The sequence below is a fragment of the Euleptes europaea genome, chromosome 15 (genome assembly GCF_029931775.1).
Source record: "Euleptes europaea isolate rEulEur1 chromosome 15, rEulEur1.hap1, whole genome shotgun sequence".
Lineage (NCBI taxonomy): Eukaryota > Metazoa > Chordata > Lepidosauria > Squamata > Sphaerodactylidae > Euleptes > Euleptes europaea.
This window is the reverse complement of record NC_079326.1, coordinates 13,553,699-13,580,676: the sequence shown is the minus strand read 5'-3', so window position 1 is coordinate 13,580,676 and position 26,978 is coordinate 13,553,699. Positions and strand designations below refer to the sequence as shown.

Genomic DNA, 26,978 nt, shown 5'->3' with positions numbered 1-26,978 from the left:
TCTCCCGGGGCTGGGCAGGAGGATGGATGGGGGGGGCATGTCCATGGGTGGGGCGGTAACCTCTCCGGCCCAATCGCCCCAAGCCAACATGTGCCCTTGACTCACCAACTGTCACCCCCCAAAACTTGCAAGCGACAGTGGGGTTGTGGGGCATGGGTGGGGGTTTGGAGGGTGGAGGAGGGTGGGTGTTTAAGCGTCAGGCTTGTCACCGGGAGGGGTTAACGGATCCTGCTGTTGGCCCTGTGTTTTCTGGCACCTGGCTAAAAGCATCCCACCACCAGGGCAGGACACGGGAACAACTCATCTGATCAGATGGTTGTTCCTGTTTCTGTGCAGACCCTGGGGATCCCATCTGTGACAGGGTGGGACATCCAAGCTCAGATGGTGGCAAGACCCCTTAAGAGTCCTCTGTGCGGCGTGCTGCTGGCTGGGGCACCCAGGATGACCTGGCTGGTGATGGGTGGCGGGGCTGAACCTGGGGCGGGGGGTTCGCCGGACAGGGGTAATGGGGGCGGGGCTTGTTGTGAGGATAAAAATGGAGGAGGGGAAGATCTTGTCTGCAGCCCGGATCTCCTTGGAAGAAAGTCAGGATAAGACTGTAATTTGATAAACTGTGATATCTTCTACAAGCAGTTCACCTGAATTTGCCACATTCATATTTTATGGCAGTGGGATCACAAAAGGTGGGTCAAGACCCAAACACGATTCTGCTGTAAATAGCAGCGAGCACTCAACTGTTTCTCAATTTTTTTCTCTCCTCTTTCTAAAAAGGTCTCAATGTTTGTACACGTGGCAGTGCTACCTCCTGTGAAGAGTGCTTGCTGATTCATCCCAAGTGTGCTTGGTGCTTTAAAGAGGTACGCTGTTACTTCTTCTTGGTCCTTTATTTATATGTACAATCCCAGGTGCGTATAAGCTAAGATGTTTTTCATACCATGACCAATTATAATCTGATTGGTTTATGAGGGCTTTCTCTGTAACTGACTTAAGACTGAAGCAAATTGAGGAGAGGATGCAATGCCATGCCTCTGGCCAGAAAGCTCTCTCTGTCATCCCCCCTTCTAAAAAGCGCTTTACATCCAGTCTGGAGAAGAATTATGTGTAAGTTTGAAGCTCACAAACTACATTATCAACTTTGGTATTAAATAATAAAGGTATACTTTTGATATCCCTATGAGCAAGGTTTGCAATAGATGTTCTATAGATGTTCGTGTACTAAAAAGCAGTACAAGTGAACAGTGGTGATTCAAGGAATGGGTATTCAATTTCAGATAATGACTTGGATCTATTAGGACATTTCCATGGATAGTAAGGATTTCCCCCTGTGCATCATCGCTTTCTCACCTTCCCATTCCTGCTGCAGCCCACAGTGCCCCCTTCTGTTCCTAGGATACAGAAGGTGCCCATGAGTAGCATTTTAAAGGGTGTTTGTGGACATTTTGGGCTGCAGCAAGAGGAAGGAGATGAGTCACTCTCTGTGGGCAGACTCTGGCAACATTTTGTTGGCTCAAAACCACCTCAAAATATGTTTAAGTGGACATAGACTTTTAGCTAGGGGTTGGTGGCTTGTTTTGAATTGTGTGTGTGTGTTAACGTCAGGTCCATAAAGAGAGGGATTTTTCAAATGGATGAAAATGACCTGTGCAACAACTGTTCTCCCTAGCCTGATGAACAGTTCTGGAATGCCCCAAAGCTCTCACACTGTTTGGTGTCATCTTGTGTGTGTTAAGTGCCGTCAAGTCTCTTCCGACTCATGGGGACCCTATGAATCAAAATCCTCCAAAATGTACTATCTTTAACAGCCTTGCTCAGGTCTTGCAAATTGAGGGCTGTGGCTTCCTTTATAGAGTCCATCCACCTCTTGTTGGGTCTTCCTCTTTTCCTTCTGCCCTCAACTTTTCCTAGCATGACTGTCTTTTCTAGTGACTCTTGCCTTCTCATAATGTGACCAAAATACGACAGCCTCAGTTTAGTCATTTTAGCTTCTAGGGTCAGTTCAGGCTTGATTTGATCCCACTGATTTGTTTTTTTGGCAGTCCACGGTATCTGTAACACTCTCCTCCAACACCACATTTCAAAGGAGTCTACTTTCTAAATTTTCTAAATAAGATGTTGGTTGAGACACAACTCGAACTAGTTTATTTAAGCAGTGATTAGTTTGTGAAACCAGGATTCAGCTTGCTGATGATTGCTCGAACCCTGGTTTGTCTTGGTTTTGTCACCTTTGCTCTGTAGCTGGGGAGGGAAGTGCCGGGGAACAAGCCAGCATCGAGCCTGGACTTCTGCTTTCCCACATCACACAACAATATAATTAAGACTAACTGCGGTTAATAAAGTGACTTCGGGCCATGGGTTCAGCGCTGTTTTGATGGACCCAACAAGTGGAGTTCAGATAATCACACTAACCATAGTTGCTTTAATTAAATCGTGGCTTCATGATGTCTGAACTGGTGTTTCGTGAAGGCCAGCAACTGCAGTTTCTCCCCATCTCTGGTGTCGCTTCCTGTTTCTGGTGCTGCTCCCAGTCAGTTTGTGAGGTTACAGCTCCAACATGCCTCTACAGCAGGGGTGGGGAACCTTTTTTCCACCAAGGGCCATTTGGATATTTATAACATCATTTTGCGGGCTGTATAAAAAGTGTAGCTCTAGGAATTTTGAGAAACTCTTTGGTAAAACTGTAAGTTTTATCACAGAGTGTATTTCATCAAGCACACAAGCCTTGATAGAAAGGGAGTATGAATGCATAAAGAAAGGGTGTGCCCCAACCTCTTGCCTGTTAATCATCTTGCATACAGCTGTAAGAACTGTGTTTCTGCCAAGTATATTGGTAGTAGTGACATCAGAATGAAAAAATATGGCCTGTGAAGCTGTGGGTATTCTGTAGTGTTGGGCTGGATTTGTTATATTTTTTTGGAACAGAAGGGCTATTTTTTCATAGCGCTGCCAACACAAATGTTTGTCCAGAGGTTGTCGTGACTGCTAGTTGGAGGTCACCCATCATCAGCAGTTGAGGGTGCTTGCATTAACAAATGGTTATTTGGTTATTTGAAAATTTTCAGTGCTGACTGAGGAGTAAAAGGAAGAAAAGACTTAGGAGATACTGTGGCCTTCAGGTGTTAGCTCTGATATTAGGCATCTTCCTTGAATTTTACCATTGCTGATAACAATAAGGTTTTAAAGAAGTGATGAAAAAGGTGACGTCTCTCGACTTCCGGTGACGCTGGGCTGAGTGCCACATTCTCCCAGGGGCTCCTGGGGGGAATCCAAGTTTGCGTCTCTTTTGGGGTGTTTATTGCACCCCAACCCAGCCCTTGCAAGTGGGCTGGGAAGCAGGAATTCCCTGCAGCCATTTATGCGGTTTGATCTCCTAAATACTCCGAGGGAGCTTTGTTCAGCCCCCCCGGAGATTTAGTTGCTGGTCCCGCGGGCACGAAGGGATTGGAATCGCCAGGGCGCAACTTCGGCATTAGACTCTACCCTCCACCACCTTATAAACAACATAAGGAGTACTTTAAGATTAGAACCTCACCCCCAGGCGCCCAAGTGAGTAGATAAGAATCTTTCGTTCTTCACTGGCATCATCGAATAACGGGGGTTGAAGAAAATATTTCTGGTAACCTCGCTCCTCCCTTAATTGAAACGGATGATTTTGTCGTACGAGATCCATCAGATAAAGCGGCAGGAGCCTTATCAAACTGATCAGCTTAAAGTAAAATAACGACTTTAAATGATTGACTTAAGATCTGCCAATCCGACTGCTCTTAAAGGAAGGGGAGGGAGATACCTCTGAGACTTTTCTGGTGTAAAAAGAGTCCTCCAGCCACGTTTACAACATTGGAGTGTCTTTGACCGGAAGACTCTGCGCTTCATCTATTATCCCTCTCTACTGCTCGGCATGCAAAACAACAGGAAGTAAGTTATAGGACCGGAAACACGTCTTACTCGTGCTACATCAAAACTGTTCCTGAAGACAACAACCATCGAGAATAGACGATAGAAGGTCCGTGACGAGGTAATTCCTGGAGTACTTCCTAGTTCTGCCGACCTAGAGCGTCTGGTAAAACTCGCTGGCATTGTCAATTTTAACAAGCGATTTTGAGAGTAAATGTTGATTTTTTTAATTCGAAAAAGAACTTAAGCTGGTCAACGAAATACTTGTTCTTAATTAAATGTAACAGATCCCTGCTAGAATTTTTGGAACGTCTCTGGTCTGATTTATTGTACAGCCCTGCCTTTAACAAATCAAAGCAGAATCTACAGAACTTAACCATGGAGAAAAAAGTGCAGGACATGTTGGTTAATCAGTTTGAGGTGACAGTTAAACAACTAGAACAAATATCAATACAAATGGCTCAACTGATTACAATGGTGACTATTCTTGACAAATCATCACAAACCATCAATCAGAAGCTGGATTTGGTTACAGAAGACATAAAAGATGTTAAGGCCCAAATGATGATCATCGACACAGACAAGCAAGTAATGGATTCTTCTGTCCAAAAAGCCATGGAAGAACATAAGGATATAAAAAAGAAGAAAGAAGATCAAGAATGTAACCTGCCGGTGACAAAGAAAACAGACATGCAAGAAATGGATACTCCAGTTAAAGTTATGGAAGAACTCAAGGACACAAAGAAGGAGTTTGAAGGTCAAGAAAAACAGATTGATGCATTACAAACCAATCAGAATACAGTTAAGGAATTAGTCATGATGAAGATGAAGCTCAGGGAAAATAATCTTGGCTTGTGTAACCTGCCTGAGGAGATGAGAGAGAATGAAGAGGCCCTGTTCCTGTTTTTGCCTGACCTACTTCAAATGCAGAAGGAAATATTAGATCATGGCTAAAGGACTGGTTTAAAAATAACCACTAAATTTGGACGTTTTTGACAACATAAATGGATGGCATGGCTATTTACGATACAATATCTGTAAGACATTTTTAAATTTATATTATAATGGCTGCAAGATTATTATCTGCAGCCAAATGGAAAGAGACGGATGTACTAGAAGATCGGATTATTAAGATTCTAGAGCTGGTGGAGATGGAGAAATTAACATGTTATACTAAATTGAAAAGTTAATGTACAATCTATGGGAAAATGGGAGGCTTGAATGAAATATTATATCTATAAGATTTGGGAAAAATTGAGGGTTACTTTTTACTCTGATCCAGAATGTAACATTTTATATGATATGAGACCAATATTAGGATCAGAATATATTAACGATGGATTACAATATTTTATTGAGAGGTGGACGGGGGTGGTGGGAAAGTCAAACAGTTTATTTTATGTTTACTTATAATTTAGACAACAATTGATACAATCGTGATTTTGATATTATTCTCAAATTGTTGTTAAAATCATGAAGAATGTATAGTTTTAAAAACCAATAAAATTTATTTTAAAAAAAAGGTGACGTCTCTCTTCCAGCAGACTTTTAAAATATCCTTCACTCATCATTACTTTGTGCAAAAAATTCCAGCGCTGATGAAAAATGCATGAATATTGTAACCTAAAATATATATATTAAACGAATGTTTGTCTGTGTAGCTCAGCAAGAAAAAAACAAGTCCTTGTGCAGCAAAATTGGGAATTTAGCTGCAAAAAATTTGTATGAGATCCATGTTTTTTAGGACACCACCCTTTCTCCCTCTCCCACCCCCCAGGGCTTACTAAATTCAAATGTTGCGCTGTAATCCACAGGCAGAATTCCATGTTCAAATAAATTGACCTAAGTAACTGATTTGGGTGGGTAATCTATCTGACTAATTGAATTTCAGCCAATCCTGTTAGTGAGCTATTCCTTTCATATTCCAAATTGCATATTTGGAAGTGACAGAATCACAGTATTAGTCTTGAATGCATTTCTTTTCCAGTGAATCTATTTATCCGAAATATTTATGCACTGCCTATTCCCATGAAGTGGGTGGGAGGTGGTTTACAAAGTACGCATAACAATAAAACCATAAAGCATACAAGAAAAACAAAAATGGCAGCTTTCTACCACACTGTGGCTTGTTATGAAAGTGTAAGCTTTTAATTATTGGGCCCTGTGTGAAGGGAGGAGAGAGGTAAAGAGAGAAAAAGAATGCAGTCCTGAGCATCCCTCAGGTTTGTTCCTGATGACAACCTATGGTTTTCTTGGTTTTGAAGGATTCTAGGTGTGCACAGGTCACTGTGCCCTATTTTTCAGAGAGTATCTTGTGGGGCTGTTAAAGAACAGGAGCCTTGGCCATTTTTGGCTAGCCATGCTGATCAGACCAACCTTGGCCCTGTTTCATTCTGCTGGATCAGTAACCCCTGCTGAATCAGTAACCCCTGTGGCCCTCTTCTTGTCTGCTAGACTCAATGGATGTTGCAGTTTCAATTTTGGTTAGATCAAACAACTGCAGGTTTAAACAAATCTGAAACAAATTCCACTGAGCAGAAAATGAAGATGGACCCTCATAAATCAGGTTAAAATGATGGGTTATGCAATGCATAATGGGTTATACCAGTATGATGTATCCAGAAAGTATGCTTCATACAGATCCATGGACACGTAATTTCTGGAGGCTGGTCGCTCTCTCTCTCTCCCCCCTCCCTCACTCCTCCCCCTCCTTTTTTAGCTGAATGGTGTCCCTATCAGACTATTTTTTATTGTGGTATAAAAATAGCATGCCTTTGGTATTTATGCCTCCAGGCTAAGGTGTGAAAGAGGCAAGATGTTGCAAGAGAAATTGTTAAAATTAAGGGAGAACTATGCAGAAGGTCCCTGCATTGAATGGGATCAATCTCATCTCTAATGATGGGGTACAGCTTGCCTTGAAGAGTGTAATAGTCTTTAGATGTAAGTCTCCCATTAAAGAAACACATATATATATGGTAGTAAGAATTCACACCAGGTGCTTTTAGCTTAGAAATTGGCCTGGTTTGTACCTAAACTGGCCACACTGATCATACTATGGTAACCATTAAGCTGGATTACTATTAATATGTTCTGCATGGGGCTGAAAGATGATTCAGGAACTTCAGCTCATGCAAAATGTGGTGGCCCATTTGTTATCAGAGTCCATCCATCTAGCCCATATTACACTCGGGGGGTTACCGCATTATGTATTCCCAGCGATGTATTAAGAGTTTGAAAATGTAATAAAAAACATCGCTTTAAAAAGGTTTTTGGATGCCACGGCTAAAAAATGGTTGGAAGACATCTTCACAGCTAAAGGGGCCAAACAAAGTGCGAACAGTATTTTTTATAACAGTTTCAAACTCTTAATACATCGCTGGGAATACATAATGCGGTAACCGATTCCTTTTTGTTTCTGGATCCAATTTAAATTGCTGATGCTCACCTTCAGTGCCCTCCATGGCCAGTAGGGATACCAGCCTTCAAGTGGGACTTTGGGTTCCCCCAGAATTACAGCTCATCTCCAGGCTACAGAGATCAGTTCCCCTGGAGAAAATGGATTCTTTGGAGGGAGCCTTCTATGGCATAGTACTCCACTGAGGTCCCTATCCTCCCCAGGCTCCATCCCCAAATCTCCTGGAATTTCCCTAGACTTCATCACCAAAACACCAGGAATTTCTGGAAACTCTACCCCCCACCCCCCTCTGGTGGCCAGGGGGGACCTGGCAACCCTAATTGCTATAGACCCACCTACTTGAAGGAATGTCTTTACAGGTAAGATCCTGTATGACAACTTCATTCTTCACATTGAGATATCTTAGCAGTCACTTCTTTGGCTAGAATATAATCTGAAACTACCTGGGGATGGGCCTTTTTTTAGCTACTGTGCCACTCCGGTGAGACCGCCTCCCCAAGTAGTTAAGGCAGGCTCCTGTGCTTATGGTTTTCCAGCAGGGAAAACAGAACTGTTCAGGAGTGGGTTTGGATCACTTTAAAGCAGGGGTATCAAACAAAAGGCCCGGGGACCGGATCCGGCACCTTGAGAGCTCTTATCCGGCCCACGAGCTAACCAAGGCAGCCACCCCTCCCGCTCCAATTACAGGTAGGAGCCCTTCAGGGAATTTTGAGAGATTCAGCAGGCCAGGTGTGGCCTGAGGGGGCCATAGCCACCTGTTCGGTGTCAAGGTTTAACTCACTGCAAGCCTTTTTTGCAAGAATGTTCAAGTCCAGTCCAAAGAATGTGATAGTGGTGCTTGCAGCGTGCTGTCCCTTGGGTTTGCTGCTTATCCATTGAGCCAGGAACAGACAATAAAGCAACATGGGTGAGACAGCAGGCCTTAACCAGGCCCACCTGGGTCCAGCAGATCGCATGACACTGAGGCAGATGGGCCACTAATGGATTCGATTTATGTTTTCAGGCAAGAAAGAAGTAGCCATTGGTCTCTGATAAGGAAATGGCATGACTGCATTTCCTTCTTATTTTAAAGCAGCATGCTTCTGCAGCCCTGGAAACCCTTCTTGCTAATCTCTTGCATTCTTGCGGGATGTTCGCACTTGCTTACCAGTTTGCCCCTCCATTTTGTTCAATGTGCTTCTTGAATAGTCATGAAGGAAAGGTTATTTAATAGATGCGTGTGTGTGTGTGTGTGTGTGGTGGTAGAGAGAACAGGCAAACTGGAGAGGACATGACAGTTCTTGGTCTATACCACTGGTTCCCAACCAGGGGTCCCCTGGGGTCCATGAGAACTAAATTAAGGTCCGCGAAACAAAGTTATAAACCCATAATAAATTAATATTTTCAATTAAAAATTCTCTATTATAAAATATATATTCAAATATTATTCTAAGTTTAATGTTTAACTAACAGTTATGATTAAAGTTTTTTTTCAAATTCTCAGAATTTTTATTTTGAACCTTGGGGTCCCTGCACCGAACAAAAAAGTCCTAGTGGTCCCTGGTCAAAAAAAGGTTGGGAACCACTGGTCTATACGGTGATGGCTTCCTTACCTGAATAGCCCAGTGTTCTGAGCAAGCAGTGTCAAGGTCACACGTCCTCCCCCCCCCCACTTCCTTGAAAAACTGAAGACTATTTTCGGTTCTGGATATGTAGTTTTAATCTATTTTTGGTTTCTATGAGGTCAGAAAAACATTAATTGCTTGTACAGTGGTCTGTAGGATGTCAACAAGAGTTTGGCAGTAATGTTTGTTTTGTAATCTGTACCAAAAGCATATGAGGATTTTTACAGAAAGGAAAGGAAGGTAAAAGGAAAGGAAAGAAATAGCAATATTAAAGATACAGAAAAGACAGCAGTGTGAGAGAGTATAATTGTATTTGTTCCTTTTCTTTTAAAAATCTTTTTCTTACCGCACATATACTTGCTGTGGCAAACAACATTTTTTTTAAAAATGTAATACTATAAATCTGAGGGACCCAGGTCCAAAAACTAACTCTGCCGTTAAAGCTTATTGGGTGACCTCACACGGTTTCACCCTAACCTATCTCAAAGGTTACAAGGCATAATATGGAGGAGGGGAGAAGAATGTTGTAAGCTGCTTTGGGTCCTAATTTGGTCCTAAATAAATGACATGCCAGCAGATGAATTATTTGCTTCTGTTTCTTAGGATGGATGCACATCATATTTTCATATAATCGTTTGGAATTGTCATGTGTCTCTTGATTAGGGTTGCTAACTCCGGGTTCACAAATACCTGGATATCTGAGAGTGGAGCCTGGGAAGGTGGGGTTTAAGGAGGCGAGGGATGTCAGTAGGCCGTAATGTTACACAGGCCCCCTTCCAAAGCAGCTATTTTCTCCAGGAGAAGGGGAATAAATGTTTTCAAATAATAAATGAATAAATAAATAAATAAATGACCTATGTAGTCTGGAGACCAGTTGTAATTCTGGGAGATCTCCAGCCCCCACCTGGAGGTTGGCAACCTTACTCTTGACAGTTAAGTGCTCATGTTTTTGCTTGACCATCGACAAATGTTTCAGTATGTTCATCACACAGCCCTTGGGTGATCAGTTGTCAATGCTTGGTTTATCAAACAGTGCATATTGGATTCAGATGTTACCCTAAGGCAGAAAAAAACATTGTTGTTTTTTTTAAGAATGAAGATCCCCAAATAATCTTACAAACAGTGAGAAGCATAGATAATTGAAGCAAATTACCTGGAAACATCTTTTTAAAGTTATAGGACATGATCATGGAGTGATAAACCCGTCGATACTATAGAAAAACTTACAGAATCACATTAATTTCTGATCCTCAGTTTTTCAATTTACATTTGCTAATAAAGGAATGGGTTTGATCCCTCATAAGCATCTTCCCCTTGACATCTTGGCACTCTTGTCTGCCTGAGCTATAGATATCTTTACCCTGTAGGTTAACTCCTGTTTGAAACTCTGTTTGTTAGTTGCATATACTGTACTGAATTTGGAAGTTTCCACCCACCAGAGGTCCCATATTAGAAGTCTAACATATTCCAGTATTTCAGAGGTTAACTAACCTCCTGAAAGTCATTTGTATGGCTCGTTTTAATATTGATAATGTTATGGTTGTGGTACTTCGGGAGCTACCTCAAGCAGGTCTCTTAAAAATAAATAAATAAATACATAAGAGGAAACATAGACCATTTTCAGATTACCATTCTAAACCGGATGTCATTTGTTGTTGACCCATTTCTGAGCAAAGCAATACAGGGATGAATGTTTCATGCAGTTCATTTCAATCCATCTATGAGCTGTCGCTAAAGCTCTCTGAAGCGCTCTGGCCATTTCAAACAGCACCACTTCCCTGCCTCCGGCCTTTTCCCGCAGCGTGTTCATTTTTGCCCCCCCCCTTTAATGTTCTGATATTTGCACTAGAGCACCATAACTACTATATCTCCAGCATTCAGATGCTTTGGATTGCTATGACGCGATAGCGGAAATCGCAGGATATTTTTTTTAAAGGGCGAAAAAGAATGCGCCGCAGAAAGGGCGGGGGGGAAGTGATCCTTTCAGAAGTGCTCCAGACGTTTTAAACAGCGCCCTGCAGTGATTCAGAAGCGCAATGAAAACCTGAAAATGGGAGAAAGCTGTTTTCATGAAACACAGCAGAGCCCTGGGATGCCAACGGGACACAAACAGCTTTGTCTGAAAAGGTTCAAAACAATCTGTTAGTAGCCACAAGCCAAAACAGTTGTGTCTGAAACAACACAAAAAATCTTTTAGCAGCCAACTGCTAAAACAGATTGTACGGGCAGTTTGAAAGGGGCCAGAGTAGGGTTGCCAGGTCCCTCTTCGCCACAGGCGGGAGGTTTTTGGGGCGGAGCCTGAGGAAGGTGGAGTTTGGAGAGGGGAGGGACTTCAATGCCATAGAGTCCAATTGCCAAAGCGGCCATCTTCTCCAGGTAAACTGATCTAGATCGGCTGGAGATCAATTGTAATAGCAGGAGATCTCCAGCTAGTACCTGGAGGTTGGCAACCCTATAGGCCAGAGTGTTTCCCCCAGAGAATTAACAGTGGCCATTGTTGCATATTTCTGTCCTGTCTGATCAGACAAGGTTTTGTAGAGCATCTAGAGCCCTACAAAATCTGTTTGACGATTGTAGGGTGGAAGTGTGTAGAATCAACAACACAGACTGTTATATATTACCTTCAATACACTTTAAAAAGTGGCCTGGTTCTCACCGAGGTGATAAGTTTGTGCTTGGGCTTTGGACTGTTGGTGGGGGTTGCAGGTTGCCAGGCTCCCACTGGGTTGCAAAAATAGTAGTTGTCTCTGCAAACTGTGATATAAAGTAATAAAACATCAAACAATCATTTAAACGATGTAACAGATTACAGTGAAACAGTGAAAAAGTGACTGATGATGACAGTGTTGTATACAAAAATGGGCCAAAACAAGCAACAAGTACAAGACAAGTGAAGATGGCGCAAGCTGACTTCTTCAGCCTTTGAATATGCAATGTAGCTTACAGCTTCAAATTTCTCTGCTCCCAAACAGGGCTGCTAACTCATTCTGGTTTTGAAGACGTCACTTTTGGTGACGAAAGCGCTGCTGTATATCCGGAAAGGCGTTTCCTCCGAGTTGCCTGACTGCGCAAGCACCCAGCCAAGAGCCAAGCTGACTTTATTGGACATTGTTCCTTATCATGAGCGTTTTGAAATTATTGTGACTCTTCGCTGTTGCGTTTGTTTGCTTGCGCCATCTTCACTTGTCTTGTACTTGTTGCTTGTTTTGGCCCATTTTTGTATACAACATTGTCATCGTCAGTCACTTTTTCACTGTTTCACTGTGTTCTGTTACATCATTTAAATGATTGTTTGATGTTTTATTACAATATATCACAGTTTGCAGAGCCAATTACTGTTTATTTTTGCAGCTTAACTGTACAGTTTGAGTGAGTAGTTCATACCACAGGCTCCCATTGGGAGCAGGGGATCCCCACCCCTAGGAGGTGTTCCCCACTTCTGCTCAGCTGGCTAGTCAGGAAAAATGGTGACAAAATGGAAGGCGGGGTCAGCAGTGTCCTGACAAGCGGACATCACTCTCTGTGCACCCAGAAGCGACATCAGTGCACCGCAGGGGGTGCTGGGGATGCTCTGGCATCCAGAGTGTCACCAACATTGCTGGGAACACACTGACATCACTTCCGATGTGCACAGGAAATGATGTCAGTGTGCTGGCTTTGAGGGGACCCCCACTCGGTAAGTCCCCCGTGCCCTCCTGGCTACCAAGCGGGACCTAGCAATCCTAAGGATCTGAAGTGATTGAATGCCTCTCCATAAAAAAAGAAATTCTCTCCGCTTAGAAGAGTATATATCATAAAGACAGATTGTGTGTCTGTGTCTGTCTGTTTGCGATGCTGTGTGAACACAACTTGATGTGCAACATCTTCCTGGCCTTTCTGCTGCTCACTCCTTTAAAAAAATCTGGTGAAAAGTTGGACTTCTGTTGTCTTTAATCACGGACACTTATCTAATGAATTGAGGAAACAATTGTCAACTAAAACTGGAGGCCTTCTCTCTGTGTGTAGCGGGGAGGAACCATGGGAGGGAAGAGATAACAAAGTCATAATACTCTTGTCCATAGACAACTGTGTAATGTTGCTCTGTTTTAATTCACACGCCTTTGTGTGTGTAATTTGGTAATTTGAAGTGAAGCTATTTTCATCTTTCTTCTGATACAGTTTCTAGCACAAAGTTCACATGCGCGTGACATTTTCATCTTCTGATACAGTTTCTAGCACAAAATTCACGTGCGCGTGACACACAGAAACATTGTTCACATGTTTTTGTTTTAATAACAGACTGGAATGTCACTGTTTGGAACTGGGTAGACATTCACTTCACATTCCAAATAGAACTTCTAGCCAAGGGATATAATTTCATTTGGACAGGAGCTTGCGTTCCTGTGAAAACTCCCAAATAATAAGACACGGACTACATGAATCATTTATTTAATACTTTCTAAGTATTCAGAAAGATGTGAACTAGTTTTTTTGGGGGAAAAGGTCTATTTAAAAAAGTGCTAAGAGTAGTAACTACTCAGTTCTAATTACAACTCATTGGTTTGGCCTTAGGTGATTTACTCTTTTTCTACCCCCGTCTATAATATGGGGGTGATAATGCCTGGCCTACCTTGCACGATTGTCGAAGGATCACCAAGACACTCTGTGAAGAACTTTGAACTCCTAGAAAAAGCTCTAAGTAAATATGATTAAGCCAGAAACAGAAAGCACCTAGATGCTTGATAAGTAAGAGCCAAGTAGTTGAAACATTTGCCTATGCCTGCAGTTGGTCTTCCATGTTAAAACTATTCCCCCCTCTTCGAAGAAAACGAAGTCTGGATTTGGACAGCTGAGGGGTTTGGTATGAAGATGTAGAGGAACCAACAGCTTGTAGTCTGCCAACCTTTCTTATGATTGCTGCAATTTAGACTGTAGTTTTCTGGATACAATGTTCTTCCACACTTAATCTTTAATTGTTTTCGAAGCTTTTCTTCCTTCTCATTGTTGTTCTTTCCTTCAGGCAAGTCTTCTCTCTCTAAGACATTGGGTTCAATCCAAATACAGGATTTCCATGAAAGTAAAGGGTTTCATCCATGAAGCATACCTTTGTCTTCTTTCCTCTTGTTGCAGCCCAAAATATTCTCCCCCCTCCCCATGTCCATGGACCCTTAGGGACAGCATAAGGGGAAGTCAGAGGTCTTCACTCGAAGGAGGGAATCAGTGAAAGTCCTCCTTTTCCAACTGGAAATCCTCTGTTGCAGGGTTGTCGAACTCATTTGTTACAAGGGCCAGATATGACACAAATGTCATTTGGTCAGACCGGGCAACGTGTACCAGCCCTGACTGGCCACATATACCATCCCAGAACAAGCTCACCAGCCCAGATTGGGGCTGGGGGGGTGGCTGCCTTGGCTGGCGAGTTTGCAGCGGGTTCGCCAGTCCAGATCAGGAGCGGGTTGGTGGCTTCCTCAGCTAGTGATTCCAGTGCTTGGATTGACCTCCTCAGCAGCCCCCTGATTTCAGGGGCAGCAGGGGAGGGTGATCCAAGCACTGGGTTGGAGCCCAGCACATACATCACCCTCCCCAGCTGCCCCCACTTGGGGAGCAGCATGGAGGGCCATCTACGTGCTGGGCTGGAGCCTCCACCTTCCGATCCCCACTGCCTGCAGGCTGGGCCCACCATGAGGCGGTCATCTGGCAAGTGGTGTGGATCGGAAGGCCCCCACAACCCAGAATTGGGAGAGAGCATGGGGGGTGGCTGCCTCAGCTCAGTTGCAAGCTGGATAACAGCGCTCAAAGGGCTAGATTTGGTCTTCATGCCTTATCTTTGTCACCCTTGCTCTGTTGGATCCAAGCTCCCCCCAACCTGACCTTCCTCATAAGGTTGTTGTGAGGAAAAATGGGAAAAGACACAACATGGTTACTGTTCTGAGCATGATAGGCAGGATGCGAATGTAATAATAAAAATGGCTGCCTAGCTAACACAGTGTTAAATTGTGATTGTTCTTGGACAAATTTACTATTTGTTAAATCTCTGTTCTTTACCTCTTGATTTCCCACAGGAATTTGGCAGCAAAAAATCTATCACTTCGAGGTGTGACTTCATTGAAAACCTGATTGTCAGCGGTTGTGCAGGGCACTATGAGAGTACAAAAAGCAGCCTGAATATAGTGAAGAACCTTCCTTTGAGTAGAAAAGGCTCCAGTGTGACTCATTCAGATGTAACCCAAATAATACCTCAAAAAATCTCTCTTAATCTTCGGCCTGGTGAGTTTGCTTGTTTATCTATGTTATTGACAGAGTTAGCATTGAATATCTTTCACTTGATATGACTAATTTACAAGCAACCTGGATACTTCATGTGACACTAAAATAAGCAATTGAGATGTCAGTATTTTATTAAACTTCTCCTTTATTTTATAAACCTGTAATTTCTTGCATTTTGTAAATGATGGCGCATAGCATTTGGAGCAAATGATAGACTGTCAAAGGTCAGATTCATGTACACAAGAAACAAGGCCTTGTTCTGTTGTGGGAATTGATAAATTCTGGATAACTAGAAACCCGCAGTCAAATCTCTGGCTCATTAGTTGTTATGTATATGAGAAATTCATTTCTCGGCCTCCTTCTGCCCCCTGCAGATTGGCTGGCCACTTGGCCAACATCCTCAGCCACCTGGGCCCTGGGGGGAGGGCTACACCGAAGGGGGGGAACTGTCATACTCCTATAATGGGGCTCTACTACACCATGATTTTAGCTGGCGTAACTTTATGCTGGGAAAAGTGGGCTTTCCCGGCCTGAAGGCCCTCAGGAACTGACTAATGTCAGCCATGCACTCAGGAACACCCCCTTTTGCACTGACATGGGCCCCCGTGCTGTGGAGATACACTACTGCGGAGGCTGGGCCGGCGCTCGAACAGTGTGCAGCTCTGCGGCTCCTGGACGGTGCCATGTTTGCCCTTGCGCTGGCGTCAGTGCCTCTTGTGGCACCCTATGCCGGCACAGGGTCATGCTGGCTCCTAAAGAGATTCCCTCCCCAGGATTGCAGCTGTAGTCTTTCAAGCCTTGTCAGGGATGAAATATTCCTGAGAACGTTTCTTCTCTTGTTTCTTTACACTTCCTCATTTATAGAGGGGTAACTGGGAGCTAGAAAATAATTTCGCCCAGAGCGAATCCAAGAGGGAATGATGAAATTAAGGAGGAAGGGTAATTATGAAGTTTTAGGAAATGACAAATCAGAACACTGCAGGCCACCTGTCACTCATTCTTCAGGAATTTTGGAGGTTTTCCAGTCACATTCTCTGTAGTGATGGATAAGAAACCTTCCCTCCAAGCAACAAGATTTTACTTCAGTAGTGAGATTTGAACTTGTGGTCTAGAAGCTAAAGTTCCTAATATTATTTGCTTTCCATCGAGATGAAAAATAAAATAGAAAAGGCAGGAATTTAGGGTTGTTGTTTTTTAACAGAGAAAGAGGCATTGATGCCGGTGCAGCCTTTGTACCAAAATATTTGGCCTTTGATATTTAGTCATAAAAAGAGTCCTTTGTAATAAAGTTAACGGGAAATATGAAAGCGCTGATTCATTAAACATTTGTGTATATGCCTTGAATATTTGTGTTGCAGACCAGGCAAAGCATAACAGAAATAATGGTTTTCTTCTCCATTCCTCCCTTTCTGCGAATGTTGCAAGGGAAAGGCTCTGATTTTCTTTGCTTATCATTAATGAGGCCCTTGTGTTTCTTCCTTGAGAAACATAAATTCATATACAGAATTCAGACATTTGTTTTTAATATTTTGTCAACACTGAAGTCGACCTAGGGAGATAGTTTGATTCCCCCCCCCCCGATTTTGAAATGGCTAGGCGTTTTAATCAGATAGCTATCTCAGTATTTGGTTACTTAGCATTCTAGTCTGTAGCAGCATGGCTGAGAAGTAGTCTGTCTCTTGTCTTCTCACAATCATACCCTTTCTCTGCCCCTTTTTTCCTCAGCTCCTTTTTCTTTTTGTTGCCTTCTCTTCCCCCACTTCTCAGTCCTCCGCCTCCATTCGTTTGCCTTTTGTTTCTCCTTCCCTAGGCCTCTGAGAAACAATCCTGGGGATCATTGAGGGCTTTACATGGACCCCCAATGTGTTGCATGTGCATTTCTCCAGCGATGCAAACAGTGATTCCCCAAGGCCATTTCAGATCACAAAATGGCAGGGGCGGGGCCTTAATGCTCCCCATGTGCTCTGGGCATGATCCAGATTAGCCCCGTGTGTACCTCGGGATTGAAGTTTTACACAAGAATTCATAGCATTCTGCTTCTTCCTTGTAAACATAGGCAAAGAAATTTGAATTTTACTGGTTTTGATATGAGCCATAGGCTATGATGGTTCTGGAAATTCAAATAAGACAGTGACTCTTCATTAACGCCACATTTCTAACACTGCGCTTTGCTAGCTCAGGTACTACTGGCAGTCACAACCTGGGCAAATCCCAGATGTATTTTTGATATTGCATGGCAAAGCAGCCCTGTAAAAACCACCAGTTAGTTTTTTACTGTGGTTACTTGGAACAGCTGCAAGAGCTCCATTCCACCCATGCATGGATGTGGTTCGGCCAGGAGCTCTTGCACTTTCTCTGATTTGTTGCATCAGAATTGCCATTTATTGCAGGGCTATTGAGCCGTGTAGTATCTCAAGTCACAGCAAGGTCACTGATCTGTCAGGGCTTGGGTGCCTTTGCTGACACTAGATGGAGGGCAATCAGATCAATATAGTGTGGCAGTGTTTGGGATGGTGCCCACTGTTGCCACCTCCAGTATTTGAGATGGTACAGGCTAGAAATTTACCTAAATAGAACTTGTATAATTGAGATCCATGGAGACTATTTTAATTCTCATATGTCCCCCTGGCCTCAACTGCCAAACTGCAGTGATTCTAGCCTTTAATGAAGGAACGGTTTATGTGTGATACAAAGAAGAAAGTATGCTGTTTGAATTTTTGGCATATTATATTACATGTTGCAACAGGAAACCATATGCAGAAATATTCATTCTTCAAACATGACTCTCCATCTGTTTTTGGTAATTGACATTGTAAACCGAGTCAATCCAGAATGAAAGAAGGAAAAGACTTTGCTTGCTTTGGTTATTAATATCTCTCAATCACTGCTTCCACAGGTGACCCGACCTCTTTCCATGTGCAGGTTCGGCAGGTAGAGGACTACCCTGTGGATCTATATTATTTGATGGATCTTTCCCTTTCCATGAAGGATGATCTGGACACAATTCGGAACCTGGGAACCAAGCTGGCTGAAGAGATGGGAAAGCTCACCAGCAATTTCCGCCTTGGGTTTGGATCTTTTGTGGACAAGAACATTTCTCCGTTTTCATACACAGCACCCAGATACCAGAACAATCCTTGCACTGGGTAAGTATGGGGCATGTCCTTTGCAAGGACATAAGCAGATGTTTATATTGAGCAGAACAAACCAGCATACTGGTAGCACCATCCTAGGCTTGGATCATATGACCATTGGGCCATGCAGTTAAGCTGCATTGGGGCTTGAAAAGAGATTGGCAAAGTGGAGCCTGATCAAACCAGGAATGTTTAAATCAATCTGTAGTTATGAATAGAGGTGGCAGCATGCAACCAGTAAAGTGATCATGCCCAAACACACTGGAGCCCCTAGTACTAGGGGAAAATCCCATTGTGATATTACAAAGTTTTCTTAGTACAGAGTTCCAGTACAAAACAATTACTTCTCTTCTGCTCATGCTATATTCGTTTTAGGAAGTAGAAATGTGGTTTTTTAATATCTTGAAAATATTATGCATATTCTTGGCCTGTGCTGTTGTGGTGCATAATATGAATAAAAATACAATTTTCAGGATACAAAGGTCTACGGAATTAGTGCTTTCTTCTGCAGGAGCTCCTCTTGATATTCCCTTCCCATATCAGGTATGTATGACCTGCCAAGATGGATGAATCCCACCAGCTATGTAATAGGTAGGGTTGCCAGCTCTGTGTTGAGAAATACCTGGAGATTTTGGGGGTGGAGCCTGAGGAGGGAGGGGTTTGAGGAGGGGAGGGACTTCAGTGGAGTATAGTGCCATAGAGCCCTCCTTCCAAAGTAGCCATTTTTTCCAGGTGAACTGATCTCTGTCACCTGGAGATCAGTTGTAATAGCAGGAGATCTCCAGCCACCACCTAGATGTTGGCAATCCTAGTAATAGGGCTTAACAACCAGTTTTTGTAGCCCTAAGTAGTCAGAAAAATTGGAGGCTTATTGAGTCCCTGTTGGGCCACCATACATGGCTGGTGGTTTGTATTAGGTCAGTCACAAGCGTATGGGCTTGCAAAAGATTTTTGACTGAGGGGAATGACAAAAACAATTTCAGTCATGTTTTGAGGGATGTCTGATTTTCAAGCATCCCACTAAATGAAAGTCAGCCTCTGGCTTAGCCTTAGATCTGATTGAACACCTAATTTACAGGGGTGTTTCGAAGGATGTTTTGTAGGATTAACAAGCCATGTTCCGGTTAGTGGGACTTGAGTGGTTGCTTGTAAAACACTGGAAAATCACAGGATGGATTGTTCTTATTGTTAATAATGGATGGGAAGAGCATGCCTAGAAGCAATTGGTCATGTTTGCAGCTCTAATGTCTGCTTTATAGCTGTGGGAGACGTTTGCTAGCGGGACTTTATTCTTTCTGATTAATCGTTGAATCTGATTGCTGCTGGTAGCACTAATAGAAACTGGAAGCAGGGCTGCCGTTTTAAGCGTAATAATCTCCATTGAACTCGAGCGGCTATCTCCAAAGAAACTCGTATGCCACTGGGATGTCTTGTCTTATGAAAACATTTTTTACAGACAGCATGTTTCAATTTTGAAACTTTACACCAGACAGCTGTGGACAATTGCAGTGGACTCTCGAGATCATCCAAAATAAGAAAAGGAATCTTCCAGCATTTCAAAAGCTCATCTGGCTTCATAACTGCTTGCTAATCACCTAGTTGCATTGGGCTGATTTAGTGATGCTCAACAGCATTTATTACTTGAATGAACAAAGCAACTACTCTGTGTACAATTATTCCGCTTCCCCGCCCCCCGGAGCAATCTTCCAGATTCACTGCTACTTCCTATTTATCATAGAATAAAGTGGTTTCTAATAATGGATCAGTTCTGTGTTTGAAATTTTGGGATTTCTTTTACAAATCTCAAGGTGGTTTTTTTTTTTATGAAGCTTTGGCAATGTTATTTCTGATAAGCTTCTCCTACCTTCAGCCCTAGTACATAGTGATTCTACAGAAAACAAGATTGGACTATAATTAGAATTGGCACCAGAAAGGTAGAAAGAAAAATTACGTGGTGCATCCAGAATAAAGAATGTAAATATATTATTGGTTCTTGTAGGTTATCCGGGCTGTGTAACCGTGGTCTTGGAATTTTCTTTCCTGACGTTTCGCCAGCAACTGTGGCAGGCATCTTCAGAGTAGTAACACTGAAGGACAGTGTCTCTTCAGTGTTACTACTCTGAAGATGCCTGCCACAGTTGCTGGCGAAACGTCAGGAAAGAAAATTCCAAGACCACGGTTACACAGCCCGGATAACCTACAAGAACCAATGAACTCTGACCGTGAAAGCCTTCGACAGTAAATATATTAGTTTTACATAAATATTTTCATCATACCTGCTGTACTCTGAAGCTTTAATCAGTTAAGCCAATTTATGTTTGTTGGTAAGCAGTACTGAAGCAAATAGAAAGTGAAACTTATGGGGATATTCAGATTGTTCTTGGATAGTGGCTTGTATCCTATGGAAGAATTCCACTAATGGAAGGAAGGGTGATTTTTGCCATTTCTTCCCCCACCCCACTGGAGACCTCTGAAGTATACCCTTGACGAAGAACGGTACACTCCTTCTATCTGGGATGGTCGTCATCTTCCACTGAGCATGCAGCTTCGGGAGGGATGCACATGGAGTGGTGAGGGAGCAGCAGGGGGGGATTTCTGCATCCCCATCTTCTCCTGCTGCTGAAGAAGAAATGGAAGAGGATCCATTACCTGATGACATCATGATGCCCACCCAGGGACGCCAAATGAAGTAGTCTAGTCACAAAAGTACAGTGATTGACTACTTCACCTCCACCTTTCCCTTTCATGCTGTTCCTGTAGTAGGGTTGCCAACCTCCAGGTGGCAGCTGGAGATCTCCCACTATTACAATTGATCTCCAGATGACCAAGATCAGTTCCCCTGGAGAAAATGTCTGCTTTGGAGGGTAGACTCCATGGCATTATACCGTGTTGAGGTTCCTCCTCTCCCCAAACTTCACCCTCCCCAGGCACCACTCCCAAAATCTCCAGGTATTTCCCAATTCAGAGTTGGCAACTCTATCTTGGAGGTCCCATGTCTCCCCAAATCAGCATTTGAGGGATCATTTTGATCTTCAGCAGGAGGGGTGAGGAGAAGAAGTCCTGTTTACTGACATGGACAGAAGGATTTCCTGTGCAAGTCTGAAAACCATGAAGAAAAGACAAATGGCCTTGCAGGGCACTGGAGCATTGTTCCTGAGCAGAGGAGCAGTTTGCCGCTTCAATATGTTTATAGTCTCATCTCTGAAGCCAAGATAACTGGAAACGTCATTTAAAGCTGAGGCAGAGATTTGCAAGTACTGGTATCAATTGCTGGAACACAAAAAAATGAACGTACTTTGATGGAACAAGTTAATCCCTGTCAGGGTCTCTTGTGTTTCAAAATACTATGCTGGTGATACAAATATCTATTATCCCTTTCCAAAAGTGAAAAGTCTTTTATATCAGCAATGGCAAGTATACATACTGCTTTAAGATGTAGTGCTACCCACAAGCTGTGGCTTGTTAAAGAAATAAAACTTGCAGCCAACTTGTATGTTTACTCTCAAGTAATTCCCACTGAGCACAGCAGGACTTACTTGGGGATGTTTGCTTAGGTTGACAACCTTATTAGCAGCTTATTTATGACAGTTTACTCCCTCTCCTCAAGCTCCTATCTTCTAACAGAAACATTTATCTCTGGTGTCAATCACCTGGCATTCCTGACTGCTGAAATAAACCTGGCAGTGATTGAATACTTTTGGGGATGAGTATTTTTACTCTGAATATTGTCTTCTGTTCTTGAGTTAAAGCCTATTATGTAAACATCCATGCTCACCTATGTTGGACCTTGGTGAACAAGGCTATAGGGATAGTCTCTTTGCTGCATGGATACTGGATACTGTTATTTCCCATTTGGCTCCAGTATGTGTATAGCGTGTGTGCTCACTCCATCTATGCTATCATTGTTTGCCAGTTCTGGCTGCTAGGAAAGGTGATATACATCATGTTTGCAGCTATTTCACCGAGGGCTGGAGAAGAAAATCACAGAATTGTAGGGATTCGAAGACATCAGTGCTCTGAGACTGTCAATATTTGGGAGGGGCTGATTAGCATATCATCCAGAATATTGTATGCTATGAGTACAGTAGCAAGAGAAGCACGTGTTGCTCTAAATTTTGTCAACAGAAGAAAGATTTACAAGGAAGGCAAAAAACAAGGCCAAAACATACACCAATCGTAATCTCAGGAGACATTTTTCCCGATCTTATATAAAGCAACCAGTTACAGCCTTATTGCAGTAGCAAAACCAGTTTGCCAACCTGTGGCTAAATTTCCTTAGTCCCGTTGAAAACGTAAGTGAAATGATGCCTTTTTTCTGAGTTGGGTTTACAAATGGGCAGCCTTAGAGAATGCATAGCCTTTTGTTGTTTTAAAAAATCTCCACCACTCTTGTGAATTCTGTTCTGTTTTAACCATGGTTGATAGCTCTACCTACATGGAATCATGGTTAATTCTAGGTTGTATTTTGGTCTGAAGCATGATTAGAAATGGTTAGCATGGGTGCCGATGTAACATTAAACCGCAGTTAAGACTGGCAAAGGAAGGGAAAGTTCATGTTCAACAGTAGCTTCCAATTTGCAAACCACTGTTTGCAGGCTGTTAGGTTTAGCCCTAGTGTTTCTGGTTGCGTCTCTCTGTCATACTTCAGAAAAAAGAAGAAACTCTGGTCTAAAGATTTTTTAAAATCTCATAGGGCCAAACTAGATGTGACGGCATTCACATGTCTGACCTGTGAATACCGCCATGTCTAGTTTGGCTCATAGTTTACAGCAGACAGTTTGCAGCGTGGGGTATAAACGGTAAGAAATTTTTAATTGTACTGAGGGAACCATTTGGTCTCAGGATGATATTATCTACTTGTGATGGGAGACTGGTTGCCTTTGAACATTAAGGAATGAATCATTTAGGATGGCATGGCACTCAACCAGTGAATCAACTTGCATGTATTTGGGGGTTTGCCTTACTATCTCATAAGGATGGAGCAGGTTGGTGGGGGAGAATTGTTGATATTCTGTGTTATATACGATTGCCAATCTTCCTTCGTCCTGACCCTAACATAACGTTTCTGCTAAGCTTCAAATTGCTGAGTATTAGCCAACTAAAATTGAAGCTTCTAGGGGCTCCAGTTCCCACATGAGAGAAATTAGAATGAAATTAAAGCTAGTTCCCTGCCATCGTTCGGTTAGTGGAGAATGTTAACTAGCGGCAGTAATTAAATATAAAAGGGGATAATAAAGGGTTGTTTCAGTGTGCTGCTGCTTGTGGCCAGTTGGCCATTAAAGCAATATCATTTAAGTAAAGTAACTATTGGTTGATTTCCACAAGGAAGAGATTGGTTTAATTCATATATGCACTGTGTGGAGAAATTACCCAGCCATGAATAAGTAAGGCAGTTACATAAATACCAGGAAGGGTGGCATAAGCTGAGGGATTTTTCTGTGTTCCTCCAAACATGATTACTCAGCATTTAGCAGCAATTGCTGTTCATCATGGCCAGCTCATGCCTCTTCCCCATGCTGTGTTCCCCACAAATCTGAGGTAATTATGACACCATCACAAGAGGGAAATTTAAAAATATTTTGTAGCAGAACCCCATAGTAGACACATTATTAACAGTTGGAGGAGTCCAAAATAAACCCATGAGAGCTAGATAAATTGTGTTCCTAGTGTAGAGTGTTTTGTTTGTGTGTGTGTAAGATGGGGTGAGGATTGGCACTGCTTCACTGAACGGTGTGCGTGTACAGTGCATCAAGTCACAGCCGACTTATGGCGACCCCAGCAAGGGGCTATCAAGGCAAGTGATTAAGCGGAGGTGATTTGCCATTGCCTTCCTCTGCAGAGTACTGCTTAGCTTCTGAGATCTGACAAGATCCAGTTATACCATGCCGTCTTCCCTTCCCTTCACTGAACTATTTCCACTGAAATTAAGCAAAACCTTATCCCAATAATTTACCATGACAAAATTGCAGTCCTGAATAAGCATGCTTACTTGTAAATCAATCTCACTGAATCCCACATTGACTTACAGATATGCATAATTATTTCCAGGTAAACATTTATCTATTTATTAATTTATTTTATTTAGAAGAAAATTGTATGCCACCTATCCAGATGGTTCACAACAATAAAAAAAGGAAGGTGACAATAAAAATAATAAAACCCAATCATACTGATAAAAACACATCAATAAAACTATATACTAGTCAGTAAAAACCATGCCAATAAAAGCAATCCAGGTAATAACAGCACAGAAAATGGAGAAATCTAAAATGATATTGATGAAACAGTCCTCAGGCTAGGATCAGGCCATAAAACATCTGAAAAGATGGAATCCCTTCATTAAAAGCCTGGGTAAAGAGAAGTAGGCACCAGGCAAACCTCAACAGGGAGGGCTTTCGAAAGACATCCAGGGTCAGCCTGTAAAGTTACTGATTACGAAACTTAGAACTTGTAAATACTTTGCGATAGATACACATGACAAAACTGTGTATACGAAATGAGAGTCCAGGAATGATAATGAATAAGATTCAAATGGTCATTTTGGAGATTTAATCATGGTACTTTTAATGATCTGGTACAGTTTGAGGAACATTGTTAAAATTTAAGGTTTAAGTCTTAGCAAATATGAATGCTTCAGACAAGTACTGTACTTTTGTATGGGGCTCTAATGTGGGGTGTGACCTAATCAATGGATACGTTTGGGCACGGATACAGCAAATGACTTGTTAAAAATACCCCATCTGTTTTCCCTTTCTTTTTTTGCACTTTTTAGTTTAAAAAATAAAAAAATTAAAAAGTAAAGAAAAAAAGGAGTTACTGATTTCAAATGCTTTATCATCTTTATGATGTAAAACTGTAGGTGATCAGCAACTAAAATGGCAGTATTGTGTATAACTCATGATTCAGAATCATAGCTATGTAAAAGTGGGAAATATTATTTTATTTATTTAGGATATTTCTATGCTGCCTCTTCAGAGTTCTACTTGAGGCAGCTTACAATTACTGTGTCTGAATGTGAGCGTTTAGTGGGTTGTGTGTATGGTGTGAAGCAAAGTCTGGTGTTCCTGTCTAACAGTGTATACTTGTTATTTCTTTGTTTTCTAGTTACAAGTTATTTCCAAGTTGTGTTCCATCCTTTGGATTCCGGCACCTTTTATCTCTCACAGATAAAGTAGACCGTTTCAATGAAGAAGTTCAGAAACAGAGGGTTTCCCGTAATAGAGATGCTCCAGAAGGCGGCTTTGATGCAATCCTTCAGGCTGCTGTGTGTGAGGTAAGTAACACAAGTTTGGGTGAGTTATATATCATTTATTTGTAGCTTCATCTGACCTTGAAACTAGAAATATTGGAAATGAGAAGTCAAGTTATAAACAACATTATTTTAAAGAAGAATCAGTAAAAGTGGTTTTGTGGTCTTAAGAGGAACTTGTGTTATTGGCGTAATGTGGAAAGGCTCGTTATATAAGCTCATATAAGCTGGAATTGGAAGTAGGGCTTCATTGTCTGATTTCATACTTCTGAGAGATTCATATGGGATTTGGCACTCCCTGAGGTATTCAGGATCCTTAGAGTTTTATAGGTAGGCAAGCCTGGTCTCCCACTAAAGCTTACCACTGTTCCCTGCCAGTGTTTCCCAAGTCAGCAGGAGAAAAATGAGAGGAAATTGGGGGTGGGGAGTGCACCAGCAGATGACATCACTTCTGTTGAAAAATGTTGGGAGGTGATACTCTAGTATTTACCCAAAACTCTTTGGTTTAACCATTGAGTTTTGAGCAAACTCTTGAGTGTCACCTCCCAGTGTAATGATAGCTAGATTTGAGTCCAGTAGCACCCTAGAGACCAAGAAGATTTTTGGAGTATCCGCTTTCTAGAGCCAATGCTCCCCTCTAGATAATTTTCATAGGCAACCCCACGTAGAGAATTCTATAGCAGTCTAACTTAGAGGCCACCAAGGCATGAAGGGCATATGAAATATGCTTCCTATGTAAACAGTGCTTCTGTATTTGGGGGTGGGGGTTAACACTGCTCAGTGTCTTTTTTTGTCACCATTTGTATGACAAGGCATATCAGGACTATGTGAAGAAACAGGGCTCGTTAGATAAGTTGCATCTGTTTGGCCAAGCTTCAGTTTCTGTGGCCTGCACTCATGTATAAAATAGGCTTCTGTGGTGACTGAAACACAGCATGCTTCTTAAATGTCCCGGCACAGTTGCTTCTCATCAGATGCCTTGGCAAAAGTTCCATTGCTGGCAAAACAGACTGTTGTGAGTATAATGAAAGGATAATATATTTATTACTTCCCAGGAGGGGGAATTAAGTCCTGCTTTGTGCAGGAGAAACCAAGCCCCGCATTGGTGTGTTGCACCTGCTGTGAATAATTTCTCACATGGCTTTTCAGTAGCCCTCTTGACACCTAGCTTTCACTGCCCTGAAAGTGGAGATGCTTCCCAGTGTTCACGTGAAGTGCTTTCAACTTCTTGGATTTTTGAGTTTGATTCTGTAACAGGATAATATCTTCTTGGGTATCAATGAACACTTTTGGCCTGACCTGAAATCTACAAATTTGTTTTCGTAGTGTCCAGCTTTTGGTAGAATTAAAACATCAATGTTTGTAATTTTATTTATTTAAGTTTTGTAATGACGTTTTTAACAGCCCTGAGCCTCTATTGCCAGGGAAGGGGCCTGATA

General features: G+C 42.3%; 1 protein-coding gene across 1 annotated transcript in view; it reads left to right on the top strand.

The window, feature by feature from the left end:
* ITGB5 (integrin subunit beta 5) overlaps positions 1–26,978 on the top strand; it is a 94,458-nt gene that overhangs the window by 11,669 nt on the left and 55,811 nt on the right. Inside the window, exons 2-5 of the mRNA XM_056861365.1 lie at positions 772–857; positions 14,952–15,156; positions 18,053–18,302; positions 25,395–25,563. Coding sequence (XP_056717343.1) covers positions 772–857; positions 14,952–15,156; positions 18,053–18,302; positions 25,395–25,563 — 710 coding nt within the window. The remainder of the gene's footprint in view (positions 1–771; positions 858–14,951; positions 15,157–18,052; positions 18,303–25,394; positions 25,564–26,978) is intronic.